Below are 14,950 nucleotides of genomic sequence, written 5' to 3'. Positions count from 1 at the left end.
AAGGGTAAGAAAGACTCAAAATTACTTGGGACTGCCACAGTCCATCTTTTTGCCTAAAACTATGTAATTGCCACTAGCAAAATCCTCAAGTACAATCTGTTCTGTTCCTTTGCTGTCCTAGTTGTTCAAGCCTTTCCCTAATGTCTGATCTAGAACTCTGTGATGACATTCAAGACACCATTTTGTTACTGATGAAGAGCCCTTCATCTTTGCAGAACCTTTTTAATAAAAAAGTCAGAAGTGTTATCACAGTCTCCTCTTACCCAGTCTTCTCTATTTGATTTTCTTTTCCTGCCCTTTTAGGGAAATTTTTTACACCTCTGATCATTCTCTTTATTCTCTTTTGGACCCCTCTGGAGTAATCATTATCATTCTTAAATTAAGTTACTCCCAGACTGGTAATCTACAGTGTGAACATGATTATGGAAGCTGAACAACAGTAAAAAAAAAAAAAAAAAAAAAAAATTCAGGTGTTATTCCTGATCCCACCTTCCGTAACTACATTTCAAGCAACCACCTCCATTCTGAGAATATCATATTACCAGCTGAATGAAAGATAAAAAGTCCATTACGCAAAGAACACAGAAAATCTAGGGAAAAAAATTTAAATCAAATAATCTTAAAATCTGTGGAAAAACTCACCATGAAGCGATGCTTTTTAAAAATATAAGCCCCCCAAAAATTAGACCATACAAAGGTCAACTGCACATTAGATTTGTGCTTAGCCTTCCATCAAGTCACAGTTGAAAAGCATCATTACACACTGACATAATTAAAAACGTGTAGTATAAAAAAGTAAAAAAAAAGATGTAGGAGGGATTACAGCACCATGTGGCCATTCATTAAATGTGTACTTTACAAGGCAGACCTCACATGATGGTAGAAAGTGTTTCATGAAGTGTTAGCAAAAAGTATAGATTATAATGAACACACATAAAGACACAGTGTTAAGGCCATGCACATAAGTTTAGCTGACTTTTCCCTACTATTAAGAGCTTACCCAGAGGGTAAACATTTTTTTTTGTTAACCATGTTTTTAATGACATTTCCCTATGTATGTATGGGGTTTTTTTAAAGGAGAACAAAACCACATCATGAAACTACTTCAGTAGATAATCTTAGGCTGCAATCATTGTTTCAAGATGTTGATTTAAGGATGCACTCAAAGGGCCCAATCCCTCCCTCATCTGAGCTGTATAGAATCAGTAATGGAGCTGACTGAACTACAGCTCTTTAAACAAAGTATACCCGAGTTTGCATTCAAAGGGTCATGGACATTTAGCATCTTCTTATGCCAGCTCCATGCCTTTGCCCAACACACTATTTTCAAATGCTAGTGGAGCAGGGTTAACACACATAATAGGCATGTTCTGTATAAACATCTACACTCTGTGTGGGGTGGATTACTTGTTCCAGAGAAAGTAAGAAACAAAAATCCTCAGGTTATTAAAAAAATCTGGGTGTTCGACAAATATCCCATGACATTTTCTTAAGACAATGAAAACACCATCAAAGAATCACTCTGGTTTTACTGACCTCTAATCAGCCTATAAAAAGAAAAGAAATTATATTTCCAAATCAATGGACCAAAGACACGTATATAGGTTAAGTCATGGCAAAACAAGATGTTTATCTGCAAAAAAAAATATTGCAAATGTATCATCCAACCCTTAAAAACAATTAACAAGCTTACACGCAAGGCTCCTAAAGAGTATACCGCCAGCACAGAGTGTGCTTAGGCTTTCAAACGCAGCTTATTCACATGATGAAGTTAATTCATCAAGATTTACCTCCTTTTCGTTTATTAGCTATGGACACATTTTACAAGAACAAGGGATGCTGTAATGTCAAAGTGCTGTGTTAAAATACAATTTTTATAGCTGCTTCTGCATGGAAAAAAACATAGAATTGATGACTAACAAAAAAACCCCAACAACATTCAGAAACTAAGTTTAGTTTTGGGCTTATTCAGACTGAATTTGTCTTTGTCCATCCATGCCTTTACATAGCATGTAATTTAATGCTACCTGTAAGTCAGAATTCAGGTCAGAATCGAAGGCAAATGGCCACACTGATGAGCATTGCTGCATGTGACACTGTCTGCTGCTACAGCACTCAATTTATTCACTTTTATTAGTTAGTGTTGGCCATTGTGTCTGTGTAAAAAAGTAATTTAAAAAACTCAGTAATGCTGATACAGGCTACCAAAAAGGAAGGCTTTTTCAAGACAAACAAGAACTTTACACATTAACTCTGCTAATGAAAAACAGAAAACTGGAAATATTTCTTTTGTTGATTCCAGGGACTAAAGGCGAGTCCCTTCCCAAGCAGAAGGTGCAGTAGATCTTTCCCTCCTTCTCAAAAGTTGTCCCCCCATACCTCTTGCACTGAGCAAGAAGGACACAGAAGAGCTTGGGCTGGCATCCAAGAAGGGCAGAGGGAGGTGACTGCTGGCTGTGGTTAAGCAGAAGGTCCAGCAGTTCTGTTTTGCATGGCTTTCCCTTCAACAGATGTACTTGCAGCAGTGTGGTTGTCTCAGAGTCTTCTACTGGCCTTCTCAATTTGTTTTGAAACTGGCCAAGAGGTTCAGAAATTATTTAGGAACTGGGGAGGGGAGGGGGACGGAATGACATGCAGAGCAGCTGGAACTGCTGTATGACTACTTACTTAAAAAACTTTGCTAAAAATGTTGTCCCCTCCTCTCAATACATGCACATGTATGCTAAATACACACCACAGATATTAAACTGTAGCTGAAAGGGTGACTCCTGAAACAGTAATGCTGGGTGATAATTCATCCCAGCTTAGAACAAATGAGATACACTGAACTGAATCATAAGGGTTAATTAAAATGTAAGATTATATCGAGTCTGTGCTTTATCTCTGCATCTCCTTACCACATCACAGGAAATTTTAAAGGAGCTAATTCCCCATTGGTCTATAACTACTGCAGAAACTAAAGAATTGACAGCTCCAGTGAAAAATTAAAAAGTCTGTTTCACTCTCTGGGTGGTCTTTTTAATGCTTCTCCCTCCTGTGACTTTACTCTGACCTGATCAGCGAGCTTTTAAACAAGCAAAAGTCACTTACCAGTTACAGAGAGAGGCATGTCATTAAGTTTTTACACATTCCCCTGCAATGTTCACTTGCTCTGAGACAGAAGGGAATGGCCAAGCTTCCTGATCTGCCTGAACTGGGGTCTGTAAGTGTATGTTTGGAAGATAAAAGTTCACTGTCAGAGGGAGGCATGGTGCCTTCCTGTGATCGAAATGGGAGTTGCACAATTCTTCATATCCCTGACTCATCCTGACCCAAAACCACAGCCTTGCCACCTCTGCCTTCCTGCAAATGTTGTTTCTGCTTCTCTGAAATCTGTGACACTTGGATCACACACCAAGCATCTTGACTTGCTGCCCAATGACTCTTAGAGTAACTTAATTCAGCAGAAGATTACTGAGAGGTCAAGTGGAGCTTTTCCACAAACTTGAAGGTTCTTCCTGATCATTTTTTTCCTCAGGCTAAATAACCAGATGACAAGTGCCACTTATAATAAAGAACAGTGAACTGCCGCTATTCTGAAATAGCTTTTTATCTCTCTGCAGGTTATTCCACTTCTTCACAGCTTCTGCACTCCAACTCTGTGCTGCCTGGATCTACCAATAACACCTGGAATCTCAGCAAATATATCAACATATAGATCTTTACCAGCTCAGAGACATTCTTCAATATATGCTTCTGTCAACATTTTGGTTGTTTTTCCCAGCAACATTAGTACATAAACTTCAATTCAGAAAGAGACAAAAAAATAAACAGCATCACTTTCCACAAAAGAAACAGCCCTGAAACGGACTGGATGGAGTAGCCAATCTCCAGAAGCACTGGGTTTTCTCCTAAAACTGGCATTAGATGCACTGAAGAGACTGGGAACAGAAACTGTAAAACACTTGGAATAAAAGCTTTTTCTGTGACAAGTGCTATGTAGAAATTCACTAACATCAAAGAAACACAAGAAAGTTTTTTATCTTCTGTTTGAAGTTGAAATTAATTAGATTTATGTCTGTAAAAATTCACATTAGATTTGCTTTAATGTGTCCTTTTAAGATTTGTCTTTTTGTCTGCCTCTTTGTACCACTTTGGATTGAGAAAAGATAGCACTGAACCAAAAGATAAAGATGTAGGAGAGTAAGTGAGGATTCATTTACTCAGCTCAACCAATAGGCACTCTTAAAACTCTGTTCAAAAATGAGAGGAAAACGGCCCTGGCAAGCATTTCAGGTCAGGATAAGATTTTCAAGATTTTAGAACTTTGTTCAGCAAAACTAATGCTGCTTCAGAAACATGCATGTGCTTAAAATCACCACCAAAGGCTTAGCTCACTTCCACTAGAGATTTATTCTGGAAAGAAGATATAACCTTTTTTTTTTTTTTTTCCCTAGTTGGAAACAATCATAAGTGAATGGTTTGATGCTTTTCTGAATAATTAGAGGGCTTTACGTGCTGACAGGTTTATAAGTGGGTACAGGGAACAAAGGGGGAAAATTCAAGTGATCTGCCATTGCTGCTATTCCCATCAGTAAGTTTATTTTTCTTACTACTGTTTGGGAAGCTGAGAAGCACCAGCGAGGATGAAGAAAATGCCTTCTTTAACTCAGCCTTTAATAAAAAGACCAGTTTGTTCTTGGGGTACTCTGCCTCTTGAGCCAGAAGAAAGGGAGCAGAATGAAGCTCCCAGAATCCAAGGGGAAATGGTCAGTGAGCAGCTACGCCAGTCAGATATACACAAGTCTATTGGGCCAGATGGAAACCACCCAAGGGTACTGAGGGAGCTGGCAGAAGTTCTCACTGAGCCACTTTCTATCACTTACCAACTGCACTGGATAAGTGGAAAGGTCCCTGTTGACTGGAAGTTAGCAAATGCGATGCTCATCTACAAGAAGGGGTGGAGGGATATTCCAGGGAACTACAGGCCTGTCAGCCTATATGATGTCGGAGCCAGGGAAGGTTATGGAGCAGATGATCTTGAGTGCCATCACACAGCACATGCAGGACAACCACAGGATCAGGCCTAGCCAGCATGGGTTTATGAAAGGCATGTCCTGCTTAGCCAACCTTACCCACTTGTACAGCCAGGTGACCTGCTTAGTGGATAAAGGCAAGGCTGTGGATATTGTCTGCCTGGAGTTAGTAAAGCCTTTGATACTGCTTCCAACTACACTCTCCTGGAGAAACCGGCTGCTCACGGCTTAGACAGATGCACCATTTGATAGTGCTGGGGATGCTGATTGACAGTTTCAGAACATGAGCCAGCAGTGTGCCCAGGTGGCCAAGAAGGCCAATGGCATCTTGGCCTGTATCAGCAATAGTGTGGCCAGCAGGGCGAGGGCAGTGATCTTGCCCTTAGCACAGGGGAGGCCGCACCTCAGTTCAGTTTCGGGTCACCTCCCTACAAGAAAAACACTGAGGTGCTGGACTGAGTCCAGAGAAGGGCAATGGAGCTGGTGAAGGGTCTAGAGAATATGTCATATGAGAAAAGACTGAGGAAGCTGCAGTTGTCTAATTTGGAGAAAAGGAGGTTCAGGGAAGACCTTATTGCTCTCTACAACTATCTGAAATGAGCTTTGTAGCCAGGTGGGGGTTGGCCTTTTCTCCTAAGTAAAAAATATCCAGGAAAGAGGAAACAACTTCAAGTTGGGCCAGTGGAGGTTTAGACTGGATATTAGGAAAAACTTCTTTACAGAAAGGGTTATCAGGCATTGCAACAGGCTGCCCAGGGAAGTGGTTAAGTCCACATCCCTGGAGGTATTTAAAAGATATGTAGATGTGGCACTCAGGGATATGGTTTAGTGGCACACTTGGCAGTTCTGGGTTAACACTTGGACTTGGTCACCTTAAAGATATTGTCCACTCTAAATTATTCTATATCTCTATTCTAAGCAAAACCAAAGCAGACTCCAATTTTTCATTACTCTGAATACATTTCTCTGCTTCTCTAGTACCTTGGTGATATGCTCTAAATGGCTTAATGCAATCCCAACAGATCTTGAAAACACTCAAGCAGAGGTGCAAGGCAAGTGCAAGAAACTTCTGTTCCAAATGTGACCTACCAAGAGAGTAGCAAGGTAACGTCTTCTAAATCCTACCTGTCTGCCAGCTCAATATCCACAGGCGGAAGAAGAATAAAGTGTTCCTTATCTCTTTCTCTGAAGAAAAGCTTGGTTTCAAAGGTATAAAATGCTAAACAAGAGAAGTGAGTTTGGTCCCTGGACTAATGCCCAGAACTGCTTGCTCCTGCAAAAATTCACAAATTCCAGTAACAGCTCTGCTGCAACGACAGGTAGAAAGCCTCATCCCTTTCCTTGGAAAGGAGCATGGAGTTCACCAAAGTAGGGTTCTTCAATCTTCAAGCTGATCTTTAAGCCTTTCAAGGATCTGAAGCTGCCCTAAGCCTGCAGTGAGGAGCCAACCTTGTCTCCTACCCATCCCCGGGCATCTGTCCTGCTCCCCATTGGCTGCTCATAGCAAGCTGTTGGCTAAGGTCTTGAGCTGTCATCCAGAAACACCACATCAATACTCTGACCCCTATTCTTTTAGTCTGGGGAGTTTTTGCACGACTTTTATGTTGAGCTGGCAGAAAAGCTGAGGCAAACAGGAAGAACAGTATTCCACAAACAATATGAGTTCAGCTGTCCACTAGAGATAGTCTGTAAATAGTTTAAAGAAATCAAGCAAAACTAGAACATGTTCACAGTACTGTAATATTTAGAATGTGCATTTAAATCACATCTTGAAATTTCTGCTAAGTTGATACTTGACACTTCATTTCGTAATGAAATCAGCTTTAAAAAAGCACAGTAGAACTAAGGAACCAAGAAAATAGTTAACACGGTACTTCACCGTTAGGTATAACACTGCCAATAAATTTTGAAACTAGAGACTACAACCTCCAGAAAAGTTTAATTGATCAGCAAACACTAAGAAATGTTAAACCATTAGTAAGTAATACTGATGTAATTCAATGCTCTCTGATTTAAAAGACTCATCAGACTTTTCACTACTCTACACCTACTACTTAAACCAAGCACACTTTCAATAAAACAAAAGATGTTTTTCAGGTTTGTAAAGAACAGCCAAAAAGGAAACTTTAAATAATCTGTACCTCTTATATAACTTTAATGTATTTTCACAAATTTGTATTGGGAGAAATATGTAAATACACTGTAGACACATGATGTATATACTACAGAGGAAATATGATACCTATGTGGCAAGGATGTATCATAGGTATAGAAAACGGAATCTTACAGGGAGGAGCAAGAGGTAAGAATGTTCATCTTTTTCTGATGTACCAAACATTGAGTACAATCTCTTAAAAATCAGTCTAATCAAGAAACATCCCTTTGACCCTCAGGTGTGGCTACTTGTTTGATCTTGCAGATTGGAAAAGAGATCATTTACCAAAGGTGTGAAGTCCTAATGATTTTTATTCTTTAAAGATAATAAATCAGAAACAAAACTCTCATGGAGAAGAGAGAACACAGAATATCAAAATTCTGTTTAACTTTTCTTGTTTCCATGTAAAAATATCATGCCCATAGTTATGTTCTATATCAAGTGAATTTCCAATTGCTTAAAATATTTTATTTTCTCAGAAAACAAAGCTAAACACCCTCCTCCCCCTGCTCCCAATTTTATCATTTTTCACTACACTGTCTACTGAAGCCTGAGGCCATGTACTCACATTACCACATAATCAAAATGCTGGGAAGTTAGGCAAGCTCTTGCAAAGATCTGCAGTAAGTTCATACTTCTACAGAATTTTTTTAAATTTAAGTGCAAGGAATCCAACCTGCTGGTAGAGAGGGCATGGTTCCTGAATATGATTTCCAGATTAAATTTACAGCCTGGGCAATAACCATCTGCAGTCAGCTTTAACCTCTGTGCGCTGGTTAAATGCTAACTGGCATCACTCATTCAAGTCCTTCCAAAGATTCCTCAGAAGGTTCATCCAAATTCAATTTTCTTCACATTCCGTGCTATAAATGTCTCCAGAGCCTTGTTGCATACTTTTAAATAGCTACCAGAAGAAACTGCACTCCCACGATACAGAGCATAATCTGTTTGCATGGTTTATAAATACTTCCTAGCCTGTGGAATGGGGACTATTTTGTCAGAACAAAATTAAGTTGGTTAAATTGCTGGAGAGTCATTCCAGGTACAAAATTAATGAATTCACTTCAGTTTTCAATCTCATATTAGTACCTGGCTGTACAAAGATGAAGAATTAAAAAAAGTGTCTTTCCACTTTCAAAACACAAGTGCACAGTTTAAAGACCCAAGTTACCATCTCTTGCATGTTGACTGCAAACACTGTAAATTATGACTGCCTCAGAGGCAAAAGCATATATGAGCATCCTGGCTTTTCACAAACATACTGTACATAACTATTCTACAGCAAACTGAGTGCAGGGAAAACAAAACAAAACCAACTTCTGAATGTGTCTTTCAGTGCCAGAAAGAAGGAAAAAACCCAAACATTGTATTTTTTATGTGTTAGAGGGAAAATGTTCTATGTATTACAAATAATAAAAATCAATGAAAAAGATTTTTGTCTGAAGAAATGCCTTACCTTGAGAAGTTGAGGAAATGAACATGTCTAGTGAATAAATAGGGCTGCTCAGCAGTGCTTATGTTTTTAATCAATTCCATCTAAAAAGAATTAACAAATCAAATTTTCTGTGTTATGTCAATGCATATTTTGAGACAAATATAAAAATTTAAGACAGCATGTGACGATACAACTTTCAAGACTGAATTACTCAGGACCTCCTCCCCTGCTATCCCTCCAAAACATTGTTATCAAGATAGCACAACTACTATTTTATGTCTAAGTAAGAAAGCAGAAAGGTGCCTGTAGCTTAACTGTCATGGAGCTTATTTATTTCCAAAGGCGAGTATAAATTTAAGGAATAGCATAAACTAAAGAAAAAAATCTAAACTCTGCCTAAATCTGCACCAGAGCTTTGCAAATGGCAGCTGCCCTCTTGAAAACCCTAGCTCTATTCACACCAATGCCAAAAATGTCCAATGCCTGAAACTGTAACAGAAAGTGAGAGCTGAGCCAATTACCATTTTCATATAACAATAAAAGCTGCTAACTTAGTCAAAACACTGATTGATTTGCCTGTTTAAATAGAGAAATCAGCACTTGCTATTCTTTTTGCTATTACAGCCAATTAGGAGTACAAATTAAATGGACACCTTCAGAAAGATGTTGCTAAATTCTAGGTCAGGCACATTCACATAATATTAATTTTTAAAAAAGAAATGAATAATTTAAATTTTCAGATCATTGGTATGGAATAACATAAACAGCACCATGGATATGAATATCTATTTTGTGTAAGCTGAACTCTAGCTATGATTTCCAGGAAACTGAAATTGTCCAGTGAAGCATCATGCTAGAGACTCAATGTTTCAGTCAATTTTGCTTCATTCTTAATAATTTCCTAGGATTTATTTTTGGATTTTCTGTTTTGAGTTCAAATGCAGGCTATGTTATGGACAGCAAACACAAATGCATTTTAAAGGACAGGTTTATTGGTTTTAAAAACTGGGTAATAGAAAGCAATTAATAAATGGGGAAAAAAGGAGATAAGTGAGCGTGAACCAAACATTCTGGTTTGAATCATATTAATTTATGTATTAAATTTAAACACCACTAAGGAGACATTATTAAAAAATGTATTTCTTAAAACTTGAATGCTATAGCTGACATAAACAAAATAAACAAAAATATGGAGTCCAGCCTGTTATATGGTCAAGATAAAGTGACTAGCATGTGATGAGTTACTAGAACCAAAAAGAGCATAGTAAAAAATTATATCCATGCCATAACAAATATTAAATTACATTTAAGGACAACAATTGACAATTTCCCCCCTTTATTTCCCAGTTTCAATACACTGATATTTTGCCACAGTTTCTACACTGTGTGTCACATCTAATTGCTTCTCATTCATCTTTCATTTTCCACTTTTTCCTAGAACACATACTGTCTTCTTCTTTCAGACAACACAAGCTACAGCCATTTAACTTCTAGCATTGAACAAAATGTCCACACACTGATATGCTTCTCCCTATTTTTCAACTGCTTTCAACAGTTTTATACACATACATGTATGATGAGCTCTGAACAAAACAGTTCAGCTTGCCCATCTTCTTATGATGGAGCTTTTCCTGTCAAACTAGTTAGAGTAAATCAAGGCGTATTAGGTCCAGACCTTGTATATCAAGGTGTATTAGGTCTGAGAAAGTATATCAAGGTATATTATATGTGAGAAAGATGTAAACCCAAAGAAATAGAACATAAAGAAGACAAGATGAAAAAAAGAAAGACAATATAAAGGGAAAAGAGAAACAAGAGAATATGGGGAGAAGATGTGTAATTAAAAAAAAGAAAAAGAGGCAGGAAAGGAATAGTGCCCCTGCTTTAGTTAGTCATTTATGGACTCCGCACTGTTTGATTCAAGTACAAACAGGTCTTTATATAGCTTCTTCAGTACAATATAAATGCTATGGGCAAGAAATTCATAAACCTGAAGAGCAAAGCTTGTCTAGATAAGAATTAGAAAGCTCAGGAAGCTTTGCAATAATTTGCACAAAGGAATTAAGTATTGTTTATTGATGCTCTGGAGAAACAAAGGCTTTCCTAGCAAATCCAATATGCTTACATTTCTTTAAGACTGGTAAATCTGCCAAAAAATTATATTCATTCATCTTTAGAATCAAACACAGGGAGACTCTAGAGGTTGTGTATAAGATGTCTCAATCAGATGGTTTCAATTTTTTTTTTTCTCAGACAAGTTAGAGGAGAAGGGAAATTCTCAGAACTGTATGAAGCTTTATGCTATATTTGTCATTTTACCTGTGTTACTCTATATGCATGAAGTAAGGAAGGAAGATGGAAGAAGGAAGTTACTGATATAGGATAAAAACCCTATTCACGCCACTATGGTCATCACTGTAATTCCATTTCGGAATAAATGAAAAAACATCATTAGAGTATAATTATGGAAATATAAAGATACTATACCCATACTAAGTAATCCCACTAAGTTTAAAATTTAGCATAATACTGCTACATGAATGTAGCAGGAAGTATGTGTGTGTTACAAAGTGCCATGCAAGCCTCCCTTGGCCCTCAGCTTACCCCAGGCAGATTCACATTACACCACCACTGTGTTTCTCACTGCATTTCACCTGATGTCAGTGTCATGCACACATCAACCTGCTGCTGGATAAGCACGAGCACTTTGGCCTCAGGAGCAAAGGGAGGCTGGAAAGATGCACAGAGAGTAGGACAGCATCTGGCTGCTGGCTGTCTTTTAATCTCTTGCTACCAAACTCAATCTCTTGAACTATGATAATAGCTTACTCTAAAGTAGACACAGATTTTTGTTTTGACTTAAAGTACCTTCATATTTAGATACTTAGTGATCAACTGGACTTGTAAGCAGATGCGGACAAAGCTACGCTGTGCATAAGGACAAACCAGCAAAACTCATTCTTTTAAAAACCCTGCCAAAAGGGTAAGTGAGGCTCAACTAAAACAACACACAGATGTCAGGAGGGAAAAATAAACAACTGTAATGGCTCATGGCCACATGCAAATTGTGGCCATACTTCCCATGGGCCTCTCTTGCTCTGATCCCACTGTGCTGAAATCGTTTCAGTCTAACAAACCAACTGTATTGCTCGGGAATACCTAGTGATCCACTCCTACTTTTAAGATTAAGGTTACAGGGGAAGAAAAAAAATCTTCCAATGTATCCCAGAAGAGTAAGGTCTCTAATTGTTTTGGTTGGTTGGTTTTGGTTGCTAGATTTTTTTTGTTTGGTTTGTTATGGTTTTTTTTTAATGAGGTTGCGGGTTTTTTGGTTTTGTCTTGTGGGATTTTTTGTCATTTATAAGATGATTAGTGCAGAAGACCCACAGAGAGGAACAGTAAGCAGAGGATGAGAGCTGAGGAAAACAAGTATTTTGGATGGAATGAGTGAAGAAGAAGAGTTACATACAGGTAGAGATGAACTAGGGTCATCCTAAGTTTGAAAAGAAATTAATATCAACAAGCAGCACAAGAAAAACAACCATGGCAAACACAGTTGGGGGAGAGATGAATTAGAACACATCCATGGCTGGAGGGAGAAGCTGTAGAAATATAAGGAGAAGTCTGAAAGGAGCACACACCTTCTAGGATAAGGGTCCATAAAGAGCTATTTCTCTCTCACTGCTGCCCAGAGCTCTCCTGCAGGAGTTAGGCAGTTTCAGTGAAACAGTACTGAAAAATACACTAATTTGCTCTTGAAATTAACTAAATTGCAGCACAGAGTTAATGCTGCTAAAGAAAGATCCAGATAGAGGGAAATGACAGGACATGAAGAGTGTGTGTGGAAACGAACCAAAGTAGTAGGTGCGCTGTGCCCCCCAAGGAAAGGGGAGCATGCACACTGCATGACTGGAGTCTGCAGAGATGTTAGGCCACAGCAAGCATTGGCCAAGATCTCTGTGGTGTGGTCAACACATCTGCTGTCATTCCACTCACTCCCCTCAAACACCAATTAATTTTGAGGAACAGAGTCTTTCCTTATAATAACACCTTTCCACCACCATGACTGCTTGCTTAATCTTTTATTCTAATATATTTCTCCTTAATTCCTATTCTGCACTGACTTTTAATCAGGGCCTTTAAAGAAGACGAGATCCACAGAGGCAGTCCTCTGTGTAAAATCACAAGCTAGTTTTGAATCTTAAAGCCCACCTGGGCAAGAACACCAAGAGGCAATACTCTAAGTGGAAAGGTTTTTCCTTAGTCTACTGTCCTACACTACCACTGTAGGATCCCAGTTGGCCAAGCAAAAGAAATCAAACTGTAACTGCTCAGCATCATCCGCGTACTTGTAATGGGCTGCTGCTGCACTGCAAGTAACAATCCAGTAGATGGCATTGTGAAGTGACTCCAAGAGGGCTGGATAGGGCCCTCCCCACGAGGGAAGAAACGTGGAGGATGGATTTTCTCCAGCCAGAGCATTGTTCCTGCAAAAAAATACAACTCCAGCCTTTGAGAGGGGGCACTTTTCTGTCTTCTGGAAATGGCCAGCCCCTGCACTGACTGCAGAGCAGTCCTGTTTTGTTTGAGATTTCCAGTAAGTAAATTTGACTGGGAACAAAAAGAAAATCAGATAATAATCCCACCAAGACAGCAGCCAAAATGTTACTACTTTTTCTAAGATGCTGTGTTTCACTGGGAGAATTCAAGGTCAAAATGTATAAAAATGGTGAGGCAACTGGGATTTTCCAAGTGAGGTCCACTGGATCACACTATAGTCTCCACTAATATTAACAGAAGTAGGAAAAAAAAATTCTCCATATCTGTCTTTCTTGTGAGTTCTTTACCCTCTTCCACTGCTTTCAGTCTCTACTGAAGGCATGTAGGGCTCAGGAAGCAAAAGTATCTACAGAAATGTTGGTATATCACTTTCATCTCATTTCCATAAACAACTCACAACTCCCAGGAATGAGACTAGACCTTCATTTTCAGCTCTCAAAAGTTTGGAATGGTTTCAAGAATTTCTTCACCTCCACATGCTGGTATGACCAATTTTCTGTCTTGAAAAGCATTTAAGAAAAATTAGAGATGAATTTTTATTATGTTAAACTGGAATTACATACTAAGTTGGCTGCACAGCCATAATAATGGCTGGTAGAAGGAAACAATATGAGGATAAACTACCAATTACTCCCGTATGTGACTGGTATTTATATATCATAAGCATACTCATTCTTATTTCCCTGAATGCAAGAAAATGGGAGTGGGAAGTGGGAAGGAAAGATTTCATTTTGCGGCAGTTCACGTGGAATTTTAAAGCCAAAACAATTAGATTAACTTTAATACTACATATTATTTTCTGTATTTAATTTACTTGGAAGTACTACAGCAAATGGTAAGGCACATACTAACTCATCTGTTTCCAGAGCTCACTCCCTTATGCCCACAGATGTTCAAAGGCTGAACTCCTAATTGCTGGCAGACACACATAATTTGGGAAAATTTCTTAGGAGACTGGGAAAGGCAATGAGAATATGGATTCCAGTTATGTGCAATCCCCACAGTCATTAAGAACACCTACATGCTTAACTTTATTTAACAACAGCAGACTGCATAAGCTAAATATTTACAGAAAAGTCTTGGCTGGATCAGGGCTTTAATCAAACACAGGACAGACAAATGACAGACGGAAGAGAGACATATCATCTCAAGTGAGAAGCCCATGCTCATGCTGGAAGCCTTCAGCCCAGCCCAGCTCTCTTTTTTCTTGTTCCAATGCCTGGAGCTGGAGATCACCCATTCTTTCAACTTCCTCTTGTATACACCACATTAAAGGTGAAAAAAGTAATTTTTCTTTTTTTATATTCTGCTCTTAAAAATTGAGAAGCCAACTAAAAATGCCCTGAACAACAGATCAGTTACTGTCTTCCGGCATATTTCCTGGTGATCAAAGGCACTTTTCAGCAAAAGTACTCATTAAATTATGAATCTATTGTAACTACATAAATAAACTATAAATGAAAATAAAGAGACTCAAGTTATAGTAGGGCAATCTATAGAGCAAATCATCAGCTGTAGCAATACTTCCAGCACACTTACTGTCTAGTAAGTTAAGAGCTTAGGGAGTGCAAAAGGTAATGCAGATAGCTATCCTCTGTCAGTGTATAGGTAAAAAATAAGTCTGGGCCTCTCTGGAATATCCACATGTTGGACTAAAGCACAGAAGATTGCTAAGATGTGATCTTATGTCATGTTTTAACAAAGGACAATACACCTACCAGAGAAAGACAAAGAACATAACTGAAAGGAAAAAGCTGATAAGGGTGAAAGCTGGTGATTATTAAT

General features: G+C 38.5%; 1 protein-coding gene across 1 annotated transcript in view; it reads right to left on the bottom strand.

The window, feature by feature from the left end:
* The window catches only part of UST (uronyl 2-sulfotransferase), a 152,890-nt gene that overhangs the window by 60,387 nt on the left and 77,553 nt on the right, over nucleotides 1-14,950 (bottom strand). Inside the window, exon 4 of the mRNA XM_050316281.1 lies at nucleotides 8,627-8,706. Coding sequence (XP_050172238.1) covers nucleotides 8,627-8,706 — 80 coding nt within the window. The remainder of the gene's footprint in view (nucleotides 1-8,626; nucleotides 8,707-14,950) is intronic.

This window comes from Myiozetetes cayanensis, unplaced genomic scaffold (genome assembly GCF_022539395.1).
Source record: "Myiozetetes cayanensis isolate MyiCay16 unplaced genomic scaffold, myiCay2020 scf2-11, whole genome shotgun sequence".
In the NCBI taxonomy this organism is placed as follows: Eukaryota; Metazoa; Chordata; class Aves; order Passeriformes; family Tyrannidae; genus Myiozetetes; species Myiozetetes cayanensis.
The sequence above is the reverse complement of the archived record's forward strand: the minus strand, read 5'-3'. Positions and strand labels throughout refer to the sequence as shown.